The sequence below is a fragment of the Battus philenor genome, unplaced genomic scaffold (assembly GCF_028537555.1).
Source record: "Battus philenor isolate CCGP_79_NKW_IND1 unplaced genomic scaffold, ilBatPhil1.0.hap1 SCAF_15, whole genome shotgun sequence".
NCBI classification, from domain to species: Eukaryota; Metazoa; Arthropoda; class Insecta; order Lepidoptera; family Papilionidae; genus Battus; species Battus philenor.
Window position 1 is genome coordinate 1867844 of NW_027181677.1, and position 20799 is coordinate 1888642.

General features: G+C 35.9%; 1 protein-coding gene across 2 annotated transcripts; it reads right to left on the reverse strand.

Moving 5' to 3' along the window:
• Positions 1-1148: 1148 nt before the first annotated feature.
• LOC137918903 (sodium-coupled neutral amino acid transporter 9 homolog) lies at positions 1149-20597 on the reverse strand. 2 transcript variants are annotated; one of them, XM_068761839.1, is made up of 12 exons: positions 20486-20597; positions 13893-13967; positions 11784-11904; positions 9079-9185; positions 8327-8484; positions 7071-7232; positions 5550-5750; positions 5039-5226; positions 4567-4671; positions 3793-3861; positions 2647-2810; positions 1149-1447 (listed from the first exon to the last, which is right to left on the reverse strand). In XM_068761839.1, exons 1-12 carry the CDS (start codon positions 20566-20568, stop codon positions 1276-1278), a joined length of 1605 nt encoding a protein of 534 aa, XP_068617940.1. In that variant the 5' UTR covers positions 20569-20597; the 3' UTR covers positions 1149-1275. The 2 variants fall into 2 exon arrangements, with proteins under 2 accessions (XP_068617940.1, XP_068617939.1); XM_068761838.1 differs by having other exon boundaries at positions 11784-11910.
• Positions 20598-20799: the final 202 nt, after the last annotated feature.

Consider the following 20799-nt stretch of genomic DNA (forward strand, 5'->3'; position numbering starts at 1 on the left):
ACTTAATTTTTACAAATGGCGCCTAATAACAAAACCCAGTGACATTTGGCGCCTTTTGTAAAAATGAAGGCGCGTTCATATTTTGACATTACTTTTGCGCCACCTTATAAAACAAAATTATTGTCTAGTATATATGGCAGTTTAAATATTTTGATTTTAATTGTGTGTATATTTACAATAAAAATTTTAAATATATTTTTAACACTATTATATTTTATTACTTACAATAATTTTCAGTTGTTTAATGTTGAATATAAGGAATGTTGTTAATATTAATATTTATTTATATTATAATTTAAAAAATAAAAATGAAATCTTTTTTTACAAAATATATTTACAAGTACAACTTGAAATGTTTACAGTTTTTATTTATAATAATTACATCAATATATGAGATGTACAATTTGTTTTATTTTTACATTTAACAATGACTAGATACAGCTTTGGCGTCTTAGTAAAAATAACTATTTAAATAAAAAATAGTATAATATGTATATGTTGCCAGGTAAGTCATACACACAGATAAGCAATAATAACAATAAAAACTTTAAAAGGCTTTAGTGTTGTCACCCTTGCAAAGTGTAGGCCTCCTCCAAAGATATCTACAGGGCATAACATCGCAGTGTGATGATGAAAACTTATTTGTGAGCAGTAACAATCCTATATAATTAATGCACAAATTGTGAATTATAAGACTATCCCGGGAATTGAACCCGCTACCTAAGTTCGCAATTCGCAATCCTCTACCACTAAGCTACCATGGCTCGGGTTAATAGATGACTTTAAAACTTGTCCGCAAATTATTGTATTGAAATACGAAAATATGCATCGGTAGTTAATATCGATTTTTCATACCGCGTTAATAGGTGCTTTTAACAAATTACCAAATAAATTTTGCCTTACCATTTTATTACAGAAATGTCGAGATAAAATTATAAATATCCAATTTATTAGGGGGAACAGAAAGTAATGTCGCTTTCTTAAGTTAAATTCACACGTTTTTATTTTCAATCGACAATATATTCACCTTCGTTATCAACAACCTTTTGCCATATAGTATACAAAATCAATGCCGGAGCAGTAAAAATCAATCGGTTTTTCTATAAAATATATCTACAGAAACGACATTTCTTTTCGGTTCCCCCTAATATTTACTATCCTAGACTTATAAGAATTAAATCAATACTCGTATATTATAAAAATACGTAAAACCAAAGACATACTGAAGAACTTAAGCCTAATCAATGAGATCTTTTAGCCATGTGTATTGAAAGCCTATTCAGTGATTAAAAACTGCATGATAAAGTTGGTAACCCCAAAAAGAACGATACAGAAGTAAAGTAAAGCCTTCCAGAAGGTGAGTTTGCCGCGGAGCTGCAGCGAGCGAACCTGCAGAAGGGAGGGCAGTGCGAAGATGTGTACCAATCCGCTTATAGCACCTGTGTACCTTTGGTGAAATCATTTATCATTATTGTTAGATTTATGAGATTTGATTTGTATCATATCGTTCAATTCAATATTAAAAATTAATAATTCGAACGCAGATTTAATCCTTAATAGCTTGATTTACGAAAGTGATTTTTTTTAATATTACTGTGTTTGCTTGAGGGTCTAGATAAAGGGAAAAATGGATTTTTATTTTAATTTCGTTGGAAAGAATATTACACAACAGTAAAATTCGTATAGCCAACCTATAAAAAAAACTAATAGTAATGTGAACATTCGGTTTAAAAGATTGGTATTAAAATTGAAACTCTGGGCTATTAAGGGTTAAATTCAGACGCCATCAGAGAGGCAGCCATTTTGTTCGAGTTAAAATTGTAAACAGTATTTGTTTACATGTATACACCGTCTGGATTACTACCGGCTACCGTTGCTTTCGATATCAAGAAGGATATACATGCTCCTTCACTCCCTTTAACGCGTATTTTGGTGAAGTCACCAAATTTTTAATAAAGAACAGATGCGTGCTAGGGTGAAAACTCACCACCATCCGTCTAACACGTATAAAGGTTGGCATGACGCTGAAGAAGGCTGCGGAAGGTGGAAGAGAACATGAGGAATCTTCACCCCAGCGAGGATACTCCATGCTTTCTGCCAATCCTAATAACACTAACCTTGGCAGCGTATTTGCATGCAGTATGCGTATGGCATCAATTTACTTCATAGTGTTTTACATTGTTTAATCGGAATAGTCGAGATGAACGTCTATTTAAGAATGTTTCGCACGTAAGAAAAAATGTGTTAAAATGTCCTTATTTTTTGATACCTGGGGGGAAATCTTAGAGATGAACTCAAGATACCCTGCTTGGGGGAAGAACAGGGTTGTTTGAGATTCCTACCTACTAAACCCCCCCCCCCCCCCCGGTGGACTTCGGTACCTTTGACTTAGACTTACTTTGTGCCAAGACACATTTCTGGAGGAAGCTATGCCTCCCCCCACATCCTTGCTGCACCATAGTAACACTAGACCACTTCGCATTGCTGCCCTTCTTGGGTTTGCATTGAGTGAACGATGACGGCCACGACCCTGGACGTTCGCGAACCCAATGCCCTTTTAGCCGCCCCTTACGACAGGCAGGTAGTACCTTAGCCCTATATCTAGTGAATAATGTCAATGTCTATATAATAGGTGCCTATATATACCTGATAATAGTGCCGATGTTGGGACAAAGACAGGCGACGAGTATACAAACGGCGACGAGCGTCAGGTTGATGCAGACGGTCAGGCGTCGGGACTCCTGGAACGGCAGCAGCAGTACGGCTTCGCGGCGAAGCATGTACGCCACCAACGGGAACACAGTGACCACCTGCATGGAGTAATCGGTGAAGATGGGATAAGGATCCTACCTCGAAGAACCAATCAGAGGTGGGGGCAGATGTCCTCGGAAACGAAACAGATTTTGAGATATGTAATGCTTGATTTCTTTCCATCCTACGCGTTTTAGGGCGGAGTGGTGTTGTGAGATCGATGCTTGTAGTGTTACGAGTGACTGGATATGGTGTGGTGCTTAGATTGTGAAAACCTTGAGGTGTGGACGATGTGCTTAGAAAGTCACTTCCTGGTTTTAAGGGAGTTGCGGAGAGAATAGCGTGATACGTTTGCTATGAAAGGATTTGAGTTTGAAGACGCTGTTTCAAAGTTGGTCTTTGAGCTAGCCGGACAGAATTTCTGGACCGTTGGGAGGATGAGGTTGCTCCACAGCGAACTTACTTTGAAAGTACTCCGCACCTGTAGCGTTTCGTGTGAAGCATTTGGATGCCTTGGAGCGGTAGGAATGTGGGCGCCAGTACGTGGGCGAATATATAACACTTGCGTAGATGAACACCGCTCTAATTGGTTCTTGAAATTTAGTTTTGGGCAAAAAAGAGCAAAAAAAGATTTCGGGTTCCACTGAGTCAGAGTAATAAGCCGTCGCCGGATTTCTGGACGCCATTCATATTACAATAAGGTAATTTTAAGTCGAAGAAATATTAAGTAGTGTTTATAAAAAGTTTGCGATTTCAGAGAATTTAGCGTAACCACGCTTTGAGAGATCCAAACATTTATGCCTTACATTGTATGTCCACTTACAGTAATTAATTTTTACAATAAAGCTTTCACAAAAAATGTTTGTTTTTGGCGCAAATTGATTATTGCAGAGTAAAATTATGAGATTGTACAGGTCAGGCTAACATGTACAAAAAATTGTTTTATTTTCTTATTAATAAAGAAATAACTCAGACATTTGTCATTAAATAGAATTTTAAACCGAAGCTTATGTTAAGAGCCTAGTCTTCATAAAGACTTACCTGGAATAGCAGAAGCGCCCGCGCAACAGCAGTCAGGACGTCGTGCATCTCGAAGTTGTTTAGAATGTTCTAGAAAGATTTAATACATCATATAATTTTAAGGAATATCATCACAGGCAAAACTATTATCATTGTGTGAACGCGCCTTAATTTTCACTAATAGTGCCAATAGTGCGCTTTGACATATATGATGTAGACATTAAAGAATTAGTCGTCAACAAGCGATATAGTATGTCTATTATCCGTCAATTGTAAAAATTAAAGCATTTTCACATTATGTACTTTTTACGTTATTTTTAAAAGTAATGTACTTTTGCAATGCTTGTTACATACCTATTCCAGCGTCTAAAAATTAACATTCAACATATTAATATTTGAATTATTTAAATATCCTACAAAACTTCAAACATAGTTAAACATATATTTTCCAATCAAGCATTCGGCACCTTATTGTAAAAAATTTAAAGTAAATAAGTTATAAAATAAAAACCAAATGGTAGAAGACTTCAAGACGTGTTATCTTAGATCGCGTGTTCGGTTCCCGGGATAGAATATTTTATAATTCACACTTTATGTATTAATTATATAGGATTGCCACTGTTAACTAACAAGTTTCCAGAGAATGGACAGTAGCGTACTGTTCGTACCACAATACCACATTGATATCGCCAACTCGCCTGCCAAGCCTGGTGATTACTTCGAAAGAATTCATATTTTTCAAATTCACTTTACTTTTTGATCATAGTATAAAAATTGAACACAAAAGTAACTCACATCCTCGATACAGGACTTGTCGAGTGGGAAGCATATGTAGAAGACAGCGCCCACCAGGGTATACGTGACGGTGACCAACAGGAACGCGATCGACAGATCTCTACCCTGGAATAATATCAAACCAACATTTGAACATAGAGCATACATTGAGTTTATAAACTTAATAATTGATACAAGATGGCGTTGCGAACGATGTATCTTCAAATGAAGCCAATAGATGGCGCTAGCATTCAATTACCACGCTATAGTATGTCGTAGACTTTACTAGTCTTTGACTAGAATTTTGTATTTTACTATAGAAAGGGTAAATAACGCGGCGTGGGAAGGCTTCACTAGGTGGACTGCTTATCTAATCAAGGTCGCAGAAGGTCACTGAATGGGGCAACCTTGATGATGACGATAAAAGAGAATTGAGGTAAGCGCCCAATTGTTTAACAGCTTTAATTCATTTTAAGAAAGGTAAGGTAGTCACATTGTTCTCCTGCCTCCGGTTGTTGGTCATGATGGTGATGATGATGTTGTGGATGTAAAAAGAGAGCGCCAGCATTCCGCTGAGCGCCGCCGCGTCGAGCCCCGCGCCACGGCTGCCGCTCCCGTGGCCGCCCCACGTCGCCCCCTTGTATATCACGAACACGATCAGGTACCCCACCGACAGCGTGCCTACAAGAACATAAAGTTTCCTTTATACAGGATGATTGGTTACAGCTTCATAGCTTTTACATCCATTTCTAATCACCTTGAAATAGGTTCTATAAATTTACTTTTTATAATAGACAGATAGTAACCATTAATTAATTTTCAATACATAATATCAAGATTTGAAAAGAGAGCACTTTCTTACTTCATTATTTCTGAAAACATTGATTTTTGAATATGGTGCACACATTATTTGACAGCAAATAAACTATTTGACCTTTTAGATTTTACACCTTCTAGCAGATTTTTGGAGAATTGAAAGTAACTAAAAAACAACTTAAACTCACCCAAAGAATTAAACTTGGTGAAGAATGTAACGTTAGCGAAGTTTAGGAGGGGGAATATTCCCAACGCCACGTAGAAAGGGACGGTAGTGTGAAGCCCCCAATAGGGCGAAGGCGCAGGAACAGGATGCCCCTCCAGCAACGCCTCATGCTTCGGGCAAAGAATCCCATCGCTGTATCTGGTTCCATTCGTCGGCGATAAATCTAAACATAGACACGTTAACTAAACTAGTTTATTAACATCATTTCAGCCGTACGTCCAGAGCTGGACACCGGCCCCCTCCAAAGATTTCCAATAAGACCAGGAAAAACAAGCGTACATACAGCGTTTTCCGGCGACCTTGACAAGGTTATCTGACCACCTTTTTGATGAACCTCCTTCGCTGCGTTTCCCAGTCTTTGACTCCAGAACCTTAAAGATCTAATAGTTCTAGGTACTTCAGTAGTTCTGCGCGCTAAGTGGCATACCTACTACCACTTCTTCTTGCCAATCTGCTGGACTATTTCAGTTACTTGGTTATTTTCGTTGGTCTACCAATCTATTCATTCTTAATTTGATCTCGTCGAATATATAGTTCTCTCCACTGCTTGCTGGACAATTAACAGTAACAATGAAAATGTTCTTTGGAAGTTTATATGTTTATAAGTTCATATAGATTTAATAACAGTATATATGATATTATACATACAGTCACGTGGTCGTTTACGACGAACCCCATAAGAAGGATCACCCAGGGAGCAATGAAGAGATCTATATTCGGAGTTTCGCTGCGAGATCGAATCAAAAATGAGGAGATCCTTAGAAGGACCAAAATTACCGATTCTGCTCGAAGAATTGCTCGTCTAAAATGGCAGTGAGCAAGCATAGCCCTCATGCAACCAATGGCCGTTAGAGCTAAAGTGGCAAGTGGTGACCAAAAGCGGTATGCCGCCCACTAGGTGAGCCGACGACAAAGTTAGGTCGCAGGAAGTCGCTGGATGCAGGCAGCGTAGGACACATCATCGTGGCGATCTTTGCGGAAGACAGTGGCTGAAAAGAAGAAGACGATAGTACATATGATATCAACATGACATATTTAATGGAATCAGGCGTTACCTCGCGGAAGTCCATCCTAAGTAAGAAAAGGACCAATATTTAGCCACTTCCGCACATGCAGTGGTAGTCGTGCAATAAAGTGCACCGCCCGCCAGCCCGCTGATAATTGCGTATGCGGCATGCGTTTGGCACTAATCGGTGTAACATAACTCCTGAAGATGCCCCGTGGAGGGGTGAAACACGTGTTGAGTAATTTGGCGGTGACGGTTGTGTACCACTGCATGTGCGGAAGTGGCTAAATATTGGACCTTTTCTTAATCAACATGACACTTACTAAAGAATTCTTAAGAGACCGAAACAGATGTTAACCTGATGGTACAAAGTCAGAGCAACATGCCAGATGTCATGCCATGATGATATCATCTCTAGTAAGTAAAGACTTCTAGTAAGCAACAGTTTATATACCTGGAAGCTTTTTATTTTCTTACCCATAAAGTAATTGACGGTATGGTAGAGGAAGTTCGCGATGAGTAGCCAGTAGACGATGTTGGCGCCCACCAGCACTAGCAGGCTGAAGATATGGGCAACAGCCTCCGCCCACGGGCCCAGCAGTACGCGGCACAGGGCGGGCACCTCGCACGCGGCGCTGCCTGACATTGGATGCACTTTTATTTATATTATGTTCCAAATAGAATCATTTATACTGATCGCACAAGTGATACGTGAGGTTGTTTGAACACTGTACAATGATCAGCATTGACTATTTTGCGGGGTTTAGTCTTTTCTTGATCAACCATCATCCTTTTTCATCCGGACATGGGACTGGCATGGTGAAGGGTATTGTCCTATTAGTCGTCTTTTGCGACAATCCAGGAAGGGCAGGAATGGCACTAATTTTGTAAATAGTTCGCATTAGATGCATACAAAGGTCTTTGACAAGTGTTCTGCGAAATATTAAAACGACTCTCGGCTTTAACTATGTCTCGCCAAATATACATGCTTTATGATGGAATCTTTAATATATATATATATATTTATACATACATATATAGCGACAGCTTAACTATATATTTGTAGGAGATACATTACGTCATCGTCAGCGAGGCATCGAACATTGGAATCCCACACCAGAGCGCTTTTATTGGTTGAATTTTATTTTCATACTTTAAAGAATCGGTATAAATATGGGTTACGTTTGATCAATATACTCCACCGTCAGTTATGTAAACGGCGTCGGCCTCCCGACGCCGCTGCAAACAGCGTGGGCCATCCGAGGTAGGATCAGTATCTTCCCTTAGATTGTCGAGTAGTCCACGCTGCCCTCCATACTCAGTACACGAACAATAACACTGACTCAACCGGGAAAGCCTCGCTTCTACTGCCTCATTCTCTATCAGAGTGTCTAATGCAAGTTCGGAAACCCGAATGCTTTAGTATAGTATAGTTCACGGAGCCTTCCGTTCTGTGAACTCATTTCCGATGAATCTGTAAAAGCCTTAGGGCTAACAGCAAAAACTTCACAGATACTATTCAATACACACTTCTACTTTAGACTTGTCATTACCTCCGAGATCTACTGGCCCTAGGAAGATTCCCACTTATGGGAAATCATCAGAACATATTTTTATCTTCTATTAATATTATTTAGTCTAGCCATAAATATTCTGAAAATAATAATTATTACGCAGACTTAACACCCTTATAGATATTTTAGACCTTTCCAGAAGTGTGTAGTGTCACGTACCATGGTGTCTATTGACTCGGAGAAGGAGATGGGCGGTATAAAGACACAGCGCCGCCATGCCGGCCACCAGCACGAGAGCGGTGGTCAGCCCTGCGCGCTCTACTCCCCACGCCATTGTCAGCAGCGATGACCCCATGATCGTGTTCCACACCGAAAATCTGGTGGTACAAGGGTGAAATTTGAGACAGTAGAATTGTGGAATGAAAGAATAGACCGAAAGACAATGTGAAGTATGAAAGAAGAGAAAGAAAATAATAAAAAATTCTGTGAGAAATTAAATAATTTGCCCAAAAAGTGCCTGACTAAAGATAGGGGGGTACGAGAGGCCCCCAATAGCGGGGGCCAGAAAAAAGGGGTGAAATTTTAAATCATTTTAAAACGATTATCAACATCATTTCAGCAGTAAGACATCCACTGCTGGGCATCCGGCTTTTATTGTCTATGAATATCTGTTCTGCACGGTAAGTTACTTGGCCAAATTGCCCACTTTCAACATTTCATTCTTATGTTCGTTCATACACAGATCTTCCAAATTTGTTCTCCTAATTTTTCCTTCTTTCCTATGACTTCATGAGCGATATTCAACTTGAAAATGAAGCCAGAAGTGTAAGACCGTGTTTTTCAATTAGCCTAAATATATCACAATGGTGCTTTCTAAAGATTTTATTATCCAGAGAATATATTAACTTACATCGCGCTTATATGTTAATGTATTTCACATTATTCAAAATAAACTCTAACATTAAACTGACATAGTCACCAATGAGCTTTGTTTCTTCTTTTCTGCATCTTCTTTATTCTCTTTTTCTATGCGTTTGTAAGTTTCTAATACGTCTCCATCGGAAATCTCGCCCGGACCCTGCGCGCAAACAACTATATATACATATGTAATAATTCTCTACAATAGCTATGTTTATATTTCATTTTTTTTTCTAGGAAATGAGAAATACAAAAGATGATATACAGGGTGATTGATTATAGACCTAAAAAGAAGAGACATATGTGAGATGTCGAACCAGATATAGATAATGTAGTGAAAATATTGTAAGAAATAGTGTTTTAAAAATTCGGATTACTACATATTAAAATTAATTATTGTTTACTATCTGTTCTTATACACGTCGTACTATACATACATATTTCTGAGTGTTCAGTTTATATATATCATTGGAAATAGGCGCATATTTCACCCCCTTTAAAACGTTTATACCTATATCTAATCATCCTGTATAAAAACACTCTTGTTTTTCTTAACTTGACCAGTTTCTCCATTATAAGAATGAAGAAGCATGAGTATAATGTAATTTAATGCCAGAAAGGATGGCCAAACTGAATGAAGGTGACTGAAACAGTTCAGGGCGAACATCCAAGAGTTCATAGTTCTATCAGCTGGCCGCACCAAATCATCAGTTTTTTACGTTACACGATGCCAAAAGATGACACGTGATGCAGCTGAATTCTTACTCCGTGCGCAATGGATCACGACACACAGCAATAAGGAATACGATGTTGATGCTGACTCAGGAACCTAATTATCAGTACTCCCTTTAAAACAATATTTGTAAAGAGCAACTGTTAAGTTTCTCGCCGGCTCTTAGCAGAACTGCCTTCCGAGCCGGCGGAAGCTTCCTGGACAACAATGCCGTCATTTCATGTTAGATTGACGAATCAATAGTGTTTGTAACAGCTTATTTGAATAAAGAATGTTTTAAATTTGACACTCTATATTACTGGCCACTACGGCCATAATGCTTTTTAAATTTAAACTATTCTTGCGCGATCAAATTGAATTTCGAACGCTGATTTAAATTCGGACACCATCATTGATAGATACATTCGTCATTGTGTTCGGATGATAAATGTAAACAGTCTCTATACATATAATATACACTACATTTAAGTAGGAAACATCGGCTGTCTGTCTGTCGAACTATCGAACTCTTCGTTCCTAAAATTTAGCAAAGAGGTCATATAAGTTGTAATAGAAATAAATAAAACAAAGCAGTACCTAAGTGTCGGGCATATTATATGTTAAATCTAAGATTATAAAAATTGTATAACAATGTAATTAGATATACAAATATGAGGTATATAACTAAGACGAGAATTAAATTCTACTTTCATATAAAAGAAAACGTACTGTGATATGTAAGAAAAGGATCAATATATAGCTACTTCCGTCAATGCAGTAGTAGTCGTGCAATAAAGTGCACCGCCCGCCAGCCCGCTGATAATTGCACGTGCGGCAAACAATGCGAATTACACAACTAACACCGTTAAATCACTCAACACGTGTTTCACCCCTCCACGGGGCATCCTCAGGAGTAATGTTACACCGATTAATGCCAAACACAGAGTGAACTCACTCTGTTGCATTCAAACATTATTGCACGACTACTACTGCATTGGCGGAAGTGGCTATATATTGGTCCTTTTGTTACTTAGTATGGACTTCCGCAAAATAAGGCCTAAATCCATTAAATACTGTGATATTTTGTGAGCAAAGGAGAAGCAAGAAAGGTGGAGGTAGATGTGTAGAAGACTGGTAAGCCAGAGGATGTAAAGAACAGAGAAATATATGACTGAGATTATGAAGAAAAAAAGTATATACCACATCGATTCCAAATGTCTTATTCTCCTAGCAAGCGAAAAAGAAACGTACATGTGCAAGGATGGTCTTTTACCTTTTCCCGCTTAACGCGTATATATTTAATGGTGGTAATTATTTTATTTATAACCCGTGTAATCTTTACATTAAGTTTTTGGGGAATAAAACTTAATTAAAGATACCCCGGGGAGGCTTATATGCAGCATTGGATGTCCTGAGGATTAAGTAACATGATGAAATATAACCTCAATACTAAGAGAATCCAGTTTTGTCACTTAATTTAAAAAAATATAAAAAAATGCTAATAATAATCACTTCAGTTAAAATAATTCAGTTTAACTGATAAACGAAATTCTTATCGTGTTCTAAATATAAACGAAAAAATATTTAAGACTTTATTTTATCACGTACATATTTTTTTAACGTTTTAAACTATTTACTTAAGTTGGTTTTGAATGGTTATTTGTTCTTATCGCGACCTATGAGCTGCGTTGTAAATACAGTATTTGTAATCTTATTGTTCTATAAATAGAACTGTATCCAGGAAATTGTTTTATTATCTCGGAAATATTTTATTTTTATATATGACCGCACATTCTCTTTAATGATTTTTACGTGTCTTTCTTTTTAACAATCGTCTAACAATGTCTCCTACAGACATGATTTTTTTAATTAGCTGTTTTTAAAAATATTTTTTTATCATAAATATTTATAGCTTCATGCTAAATAGCACTAAATCTGCATAGCCTATCCGTTATTTGATATTTATTACACGAATATAGCATTGTTCTAACAAGGATGAATATGAGAAAATTTTTGTCTTAGATTTAGAAAAAAAGAAATCTGTACCAGAGAGTCTGAACAGCTGACGCTCTTACGAACTGCTGCTGCAGATAGAAGAGGAGTGGTCTCCTCGCACTCCATGTTTCGGTGGCCCAATATTCTGCAGTAGCCCGGGTAAAAAGGAGTTCTGTTGCTGTAAAAATATCATGATAATTATACTTATACTGGCGTAATGATATATCTTTGATGTTCATGTACACAATACTTAGTTTTAAATAAATACATTTAAAAAACTTTTAAGTTAAACGGTTTTTTGATACCCTTATTGTAGTGGTTGCGGAAAAATATGTACCTAGTTCGCCATATTGGAACGGCGTCCATCATGAATTTTAAATTTTGACATAATCATCGTGTTTTACTAGTGTAGCCCTTTCATTTGATACCCATATTGAGGGGGTTAAGGAAAAATACGTAATCCGCCATTTTGTATCGGCGGCCATCTTAGATTTATAATGATATTGATTTTATTATATTGTATTGTCATCTAAATTAAATGTGTGTACCAAATTTCAGATCAATCTGACAACGGGAAGGTGCTTAAATTTCAATTTCTAATTTTGACCCAAATAAATAAACAAATAAATTCCGTACGGGTCGAACTAAATAAAACCGTTTAATAATGTCGTCGTCTTTGAATTTGTGACTATTTTTGTGGATCAAATACATGCAAGGCTGTAGTTTCCAAACACCAGATAAACGCCTATATTACTGGCGACATGTCAATTCAAATCCCCATTCGAATTTTGAATTCGAACGCGCAATAATTATTAAAAACAAAGCTTTGTAGCTATAGTGGTCAGTAATATGCATTGTTCTTATATGAACAAAAAGTTTCTACATATCTAACTTCGTTTTTTTTTTATTTAGTAACATATGGTCACTGCTTAGCGTAATGGTATTTACAAATGCTCGAAATATAATTACTCTACATGGTTGTACAGACCTTTTAAAACTAGGGGCCACTCGGGCAAATCATGAACTGATGGCGGGCCGTTCACCAGAAGTATAGGTAAGTTTTTTTTTGGTTTTATTCTGGAATAGAATTCAATTATTTTCGAATGTACGAGAGTATTATTTTTGCTGTCGGCGGGCCACCAGTATTCGACCGGCGGGCCGAGGTCTGTGCATCCATGGTCTAGAGTTACCACGCGAGACAGCTCGAATCTTTACCTAGATTTTCGGATAGGTATGACGACAGGCTTTACCGTCGCTTCGCAACCTGGATACAGATGTGACTAAAAGGTCATTTTCTCATCTGTGACGTAGTGTTCTCAGCTTGAGTTGTTATATATAAAGCCTTTAACATTTCGTGGCTGCTCGATAAAGCCAAATCATGATTCGGTCGATCACCAATAATGGAAGTTTGACCAAGTACCAGTTACTCCGAAAAAAGATTCCTGGCAGTGTAACATTAGATAAGAGACAGGGAGTTGAAGAGAAGGGGAACTGTATGATCCCGCTAAGAGAATGTCTTTAGGGCTTACAATACCGGAATCTCGAATACCGGAAACACGGACGATTTTTGTCCGGTATTCAAAACCGGTATTTATGTAAAAATATCCGGTATTTTAATATTACATTATACATGTAAAACGCAAGTCATAAATATTATTTTGTAAATAATAAATACTTTCAATTCAATTATATTTTTGCTTCTTTAATTATATATGCCATACGAGCCTGTTACATGTAAAATGTAACATAGCATTTAATATTTCCTTTTTTTACTTGCACGTTTTTTTGTATCTACCTACTCCTACTCACTATGTAATAAATAATATCTACTCATTTCAGAACAATTTTTCATATATTATTTAGTAACAAATCAATATAACAATTGAGGTTAGTAAAATATTACTAGTAATTTTTTTATTAATAATACCGGTTTTAATACCGGTATTCAGATTTTAGATCAGTATTGTAAGCCCTAAATGTGTTACTGGTGATGATTTTTGTTGGTGAAGCGTAGTCTCACACTTCTGAGCTCATGATGACAGTTTTTAAACTAGCCATGGATCAGTTATGACCTAAATTATAATTCTGTAAAATATGTGACCTTTTTAAAAAAAAAAAAAACTTTTTTAAAACTTTTTTAAATAATAATTAATTACTCACTTGTAATTCTCAAAATGCTGTCCGTCCTCCAGACATTCGCAGTCTGATATATCGGAGTACTCGTTGCCAAATATTCTGCAAAGAGTTTGATAAAATATAAATACATTTAAAAAACTTTTGAGTTAAACGGTTTTTTGATACCCATATTGTGGTGGTTGTGGAAAAATATCTACCTAGTCCGCCATAGTGGAACGGCGTCCATCTTGAATTTTAAATTTTGACATAATCATCGTGTTTTACTAGTGTAGCCCTTTCATTTGATACCCATATTGAGGGGGTTAAGGAAAAATACGTAATTCGCCATTTTGTTTCGGCGGCCATCTTAGATTTATAATGTTATTGATTTTATTATACTGTATTGTCATTTAAATTAAATGTGTGTACCAAATTTCAGATCAATCTGACAACGGGAAGGTGCTTAAATTTCAATTTCTAACTTTGATCCAAAAAATAAATTCTGTACGGGTCGAACTAAATAAAACCGTTTAAAAATATTTAAATCGGCCACGCGGTTCAAAGATTCACATCATGCGTAGTTTATTCTAACATGATTGCCATACATCAGGATTGTTCATATTATTTTAAAATAATCGTGGCAGATGTAAAGATTATTAAAAAAAATATATTAAAAAACTTAAGGCTGTTGTTGCTGATTTACTGACTTGCGATCGTAAGTTTCAGGTTCTATTCCCCGGATACAATCTTATATAATTCACACAGTGCTTTTATTTATAGGATTGCCACTACTCATAAAGAAGCTTTCAGAGGATAGGCAGCAATATCCCCTGCGTACCATACTATTAGATTGCTATCTCCAACCCGCATGCCAAGCGTGGAGATTTTTAGTGGGCGTTCATAGGCTGTTATTGCTATTGTATTCCGTACAAGAACTTAAAGAGCGAAATCAAAACGAAAACAGGTCAGAGATGAAGACCCTGGTGAAGACCGGTCAAGGTATAGATGCTTTCTAGTTGTGGTGCAGAAGAAAAGCCCACATGAAGTCTATCATCATCATATCAACATATGGACGCCCACTTCAATGCACAGCTCCCCCACAAAAATCGCCACGATGAGCGGTCTCGCGCTGCCAGCGTCCAGTGACTTCCTGCGATCTTGATTATATCAAGACACCTAGCGGTGGCCACTCGTGAACCTATCGGTACCAACCGGTCTGATCTCAAAACCGAAACCATGTTTTCTGTCATCTACCAGCGTAACCCAGTCCTAGATTTTATTATATATGTCCAGGAAAGACGCATATAAGTAATATTCATTTGTGTTTATTAGTTTTCAAGTCTGTAACTATATATATATATATATATATATATATATATATATATATATATATATATATATATATATAGTGGAGTATTGCGATCCATACACACTAAACTCGTATCCGTTGAACGTAAATGTCTCAAGGTTAAAATCATGTAAAAAACCTCAATAATAAAACCATTGGTTGCAAATAATGTGTTTACATCAGTACTTCCTAACGTGGGGTCCACGCCTCATAATGGGACAGTTGGATTATTAACGTGGGCAATTCGAAAATAGAATCAATGCGAGTTTATTCCTTTCGCTTTTATATAAAAATGATACATGTTACATAGGGAAGTTAGATTTTAGAAAGGCTTAGGTGAGGCTTCTCAACCTTTTATGTGCCATAAAACACTTGTCTATAAAGGCGGAATTCCCTTGACGTATAAATTTAATACCCCCAAGAAAAGGTTCGTAGCGGTAGACCACGCAAGATGGTGGCAAGTATATATAATATATCATTAATAAAATTAAAATTTTCATATTTATTTTGATGTCTTATTTAATTTGGTAATAAATATGCTACTTTAAAAATGGAATATTTGACATCAAAAACATTCTTACCGTATTATCGAAGCATAAAGAAAACAACACTAAATTCCCGCCTCAATCGCAAAAATTTAAAAATAGAACGACCATAGATACGTAAACAGTAGTGCTACTAATATGACAGATCTGTATGTCCACACCTATTTATTACGAGACCTATATCAATAGGTCGCTGTTTACATTGATTTATAGAATCTGACGAAATAATTATCTACATATCGTCATCCAACAATTATTTGTAATGTAAACGCATACATAGTAACAAAGATGCGTCTTCCTAATACGTCACATTTTTATACAGATTATATACGATATACTTATATTATTGTACTTACAATGTAAAGTGACAGTTTATCAAAAGTCTTTACAAATTTGTCATATAAAGTAACCAATAACCAGTAAGAAAAAAAAAATGATACAAAAAATCATTTTTTTTAAAATATTAACTGGTTTAATTTAAAAACACGGTACAAACTTTGGTCTACCACTTTTACCTTCGCTGTCAAGTTCACAGCCGCTCAACAAGTCATGGAGAGAGCTATCCTCGCGATTTCTCGAAGAAAGAAAGGAACCGACCAGGCTATAGTGCACAGATGGCCGGTGGAGATTTAAGATTCTGGTGTGGCGACAATGGGGAAGCAAGCGCTGCATAGAACTATAGTGATAAATGACTGCATACATTACTGCGCGCTACAAAACTTATCAATGTTTCTATTAGCTTCATATAAATTGAGTCCGCGGAAACTGGAAGCCCGCGTGCTAAAACAAAATTACTCTTGGTGATCATATCATAGTTACATTTCGCACGAAGAGTGATTATACATGAATAGGTGTAGTGTTGTGATTGTAGTGTAGTTACGCGAAGCGAGGACTACACAGCGGTCGGGAGCGACGTGAGCCGACTCTGACTACCCTCGCTTGCGCAGGCGCCGGTTTATGGGTTTTTTCTGTGATGCGTGTTCAGTGAATCGCGCCCGACGGGGACCTGATATGCAGAGTGTGTCCCAGCGTTGAGAAGACAAGGGAATTTATTTAAATTCCGCTTTAACAGCGAAAATCACCGAATGCTTCGCAATCATCAGAAAGCTCTCCGATGGCCCGGGAGCTTCTGTACGAGGTCTACATTCGCCAAGTACTGCTCGAGGGCTTTAAGCTCCTCGTCGGTAGAAGCCCTGGCATGGGGTTTCAAAGATTTCGGCTGCCGAGTGTGATCCGCCAAAGATATGGGAGAGGGAAAGAAGGACTTGCATCTCGGATAGAAAGATTTTGCCCAGGCTGAATTGGTTGTATAAATAAAGTTCGTTCCAGGGTTGATTAATATAGCTGTAATATAAAAATACATGGTATTATCAAATAAAATTCAGTCTGTTCTCTACGCTCGAGTTATATTTTTAACTCCAAGAGACTGTCTCATAAACGACGTCCAACTACAATATTTATGATCTCGATAGTTGGTTAAAAATCTATATGCGTTGCCTTTGTCTGGTAATGAACGAACTATCCACTTAAAGTTAACAAGAAAGTTCCACCATCTTTATTAACCACTAATAGGTATAGATTCTAACGGCAGCCGAATTTTGTTTATTACTTTTAAATTAATGAACGACCAGAATATGCAGCTATATTTACTATCACAATATGTACACAGATAAGATAAAAACTTACTTTGGTTTTTAAAATTTTAAGTGACAATTGAGAAACATCTTAGACTTATATTAAAAATGTCTGAATAAAAACTCTCATTGAAAAAAAGAACTAAGTATCACACTTTTAAATTTAGCGACAGTAATATAAGAGGCATCGAAAAGTAATGTCGCTTTCTTAAGTTAAATTCACACGACTACATTTTTAACAAGTTTTCATATCTAATCAAAAATATATTCACCTTCGTTATCATAAACCTTTTGTCGTCTAGTATACAGATTTTCCCACACGCTCCGAAGGGACCCTGATCACATACCGAGGCATGCCCTAGAATGGAATCCTCAAGGAAAGTGAAGACGTGGCCGCCCAAAGCAAACCTGGTGGCGGACGATCATTGCAAAAGTGAAGGCAGTTAGAACTTCTGTCCCATCTTGGGGACATAGCAATAAATGATGATATAGATTTTCAATGCCGGACCGGTAAAAATCAATCGGTTTTTTACACATGAAACGACATTACATTCCGGTCCCCTAATATATTAAAAAGACAAGTAGATAGATATATTTGTTTTCTAGCCAACCATAAGTTCTAATCATACTAAACGTTAAAATATTCTTGAAAATAAGAATAAGTCCGACCTAGAAGACGTCAAAGTCGTATCGACCAATTTTTTTTAAATAACGTAATTTTTGTTTCAGAGTTTTCTTTAAATAAGTTCAATGTACCAGCGGTGCATAAAGTCAAGGATAAAAAGCAACGGATGAGATAACGTGAAACAGTCATACGCAATACGCGAGATAAATGACAAAGTTAATGTACAAAGACCGATACCGCAATCCTACACTACGTGGGGTCTCATTTATTGTGAAAACAAATTAAATATTACACTATTGCATTTTAAATGAAAATAATTAGTAAATAAAAAGTATCATTTACAACTTATTTTAATACTAACACAAGACTTGTGATATATGTTCACAGTGATATTATTTTTAAAATTATTCTAATTAAAAAAATATATGGTGTGCAATTTTGTATACGTAGTTAAAATGCAAAACGTACTAACTTCAATTGTCTCTATTTTAATTAGATCATAGAAATTAAGGACATATTTAACCTTATTAATTATTTTATAAAATCTAATCAGAAACAGGATTATGGTATATCCCTATGCGTCAATGGGCTGAAATGAAGAAATTTAAGAAGTTAATTATACAAAAACTGTTATAAAAATCATATTACAATCTGAATGATTTTTTAATAAAAAAGCTTGGAAAATAGTTTTACTACTGTATTAAAGATATTGAAGTGACCACATAAAACCTCTTGTACAATCAGAGCGCATTTGGAATTCACTTTGTTTTAAGGTAAGGATAGCATTATAGGAGAGTTCAATCTGATAAAAACACACACACTTATGTGTGTATATATAAATATATATATATTTACTTATTTATTTAATATTCTTTATTGTACACAATAAGATATGTAATATACAGATACAATAATATACAGAAAAGTACAATGGGCGGTCTTATCACACAAGGCAATCTCTTACAGACAACCAGAAGAGAAGAGAAATATATATATATATATATTTCTCGTAACATAACATTGACTTGATGTTTAAACGTCAAGAAAACAAAAGTGACAAATGAGTTACGTTTATGAAGTAATAAGTAAATAAAAACTTAAAAATAATTTTATATTTAATTCGCAAATACAAATATATATATTTATAATCTGAATATCTGGAATATATCGGAATGATAATGGTAACATTCCGGAATATAAGAAATATTAATCATCATAATCATTTCGCCTATAGGACGTTCACTGGACATACGTCTCAGTCAAATTTCTACAGAACCCGTTGAAAGTTGGAAGATCTTACTTATTTTTATTAAATATTAATAAACTAGTGTTTCAGTAATGTACTATTTTCAATCTATGTGGAATGTATATGTCCACCAGTATACGTCTTATGCCTTAAATAATGATGACTATGTTTTTGCAAGAAAAATGTAAAATAGCAAACATAAAAATTAAATGTTATTGTGTTTATTCTGTAAAAATTCGATCATAATAATATTACAAATAAACATCTTTTCATCATCACTTTTACAAAAAAAACGAATGTGATTTTTTTGCACTGGTCTCTCACTGGTGGTGAAATGGCATTTGCAGATACCGTGACTTTGAAGTTGCAGAGCGCAGAGCAGTACTAACCCAAGGTCTCTTTAAAAAAGAATTCTATTTTTATATTACAGTGTTGCTGTAACTCGTCGATAACACCCACTTAGCATTCCGAAAGAAATGCGCCCGAGAGGGTAGAATCTCCGCTTGGCCAGATGCCATTGCCTGGCTAATATCACTTCTACCACTTCGGAAGACGTAAACACTTGGAGAAGTGGTGGAAGAAACTCTACTAACCTTTCTTTCTAGTATGATCGAGATTTAAGAAGTCCTCAACGGATTATTTATATATATTTCAGAAGAATCGTCCATGAATGAAGCGAGTGAAGTATCTCGATCAGATGATGATGATGGCAGAGTACTGTTAGAAGGTTTATGAAACGTACAAGAGTACGACTTCTTCACCAAGTTCGCGTGAATATGATGAATATAATTGAAAGAGATTTTAAAATCAATCGACGCATAAACAAGAACATATGGCTTTCATTTACAAAGCTTTACAATTTCGAGTAATAAAATAAAGTATATTAATAAATTAACATAAAAAACTAAATATATATATTTTTTATTTAATCCAATATGAAAGGTGTACATGTTTTTGACATTACAGTAATTTAACACGGGTGTATGTCGATATTGGAGCAATCGCAAGGACAATAAATAATAAATAAATAAACAATATTTAAAAAATGATAATAATAATAAAAATAAATAAACTAGTAATTAAAATACCCTTAACTTTAGGTGTCATTATTATTTATATTATTAATAAATCCAATTTTACAATTTATTTTTAATGTCGTCCATGACAGCTGTCACTTCTTTGCGCGCCAAAACAATAACTAAGCTGTCAAAAAATAGCTTTTTTTAAATAAAAATCTTACCCATAGCTATCAGTGGATCGTACAGAACTAGGCGCCGACACATCTTCACGTCTGTTTAAATCCCGTATCAGACGCATCTTCATACGCACCAACAGACACGCTATCACACGCGACGCCGCGACACGTTTGAGTCGATTCTGCGACAAAACCGATTAAATACATTGTTTACGTTAAAAACTCACAAAGCGTTCCACGCGGATTTACGTCGCAGTAATTATATATAACAGGCATTTTGTTAAACTACAAATTTACACATATATCGAAGGTTATTTTAATAAGTTAAAACTATAAATGAATTTATTACTTTTATAAAC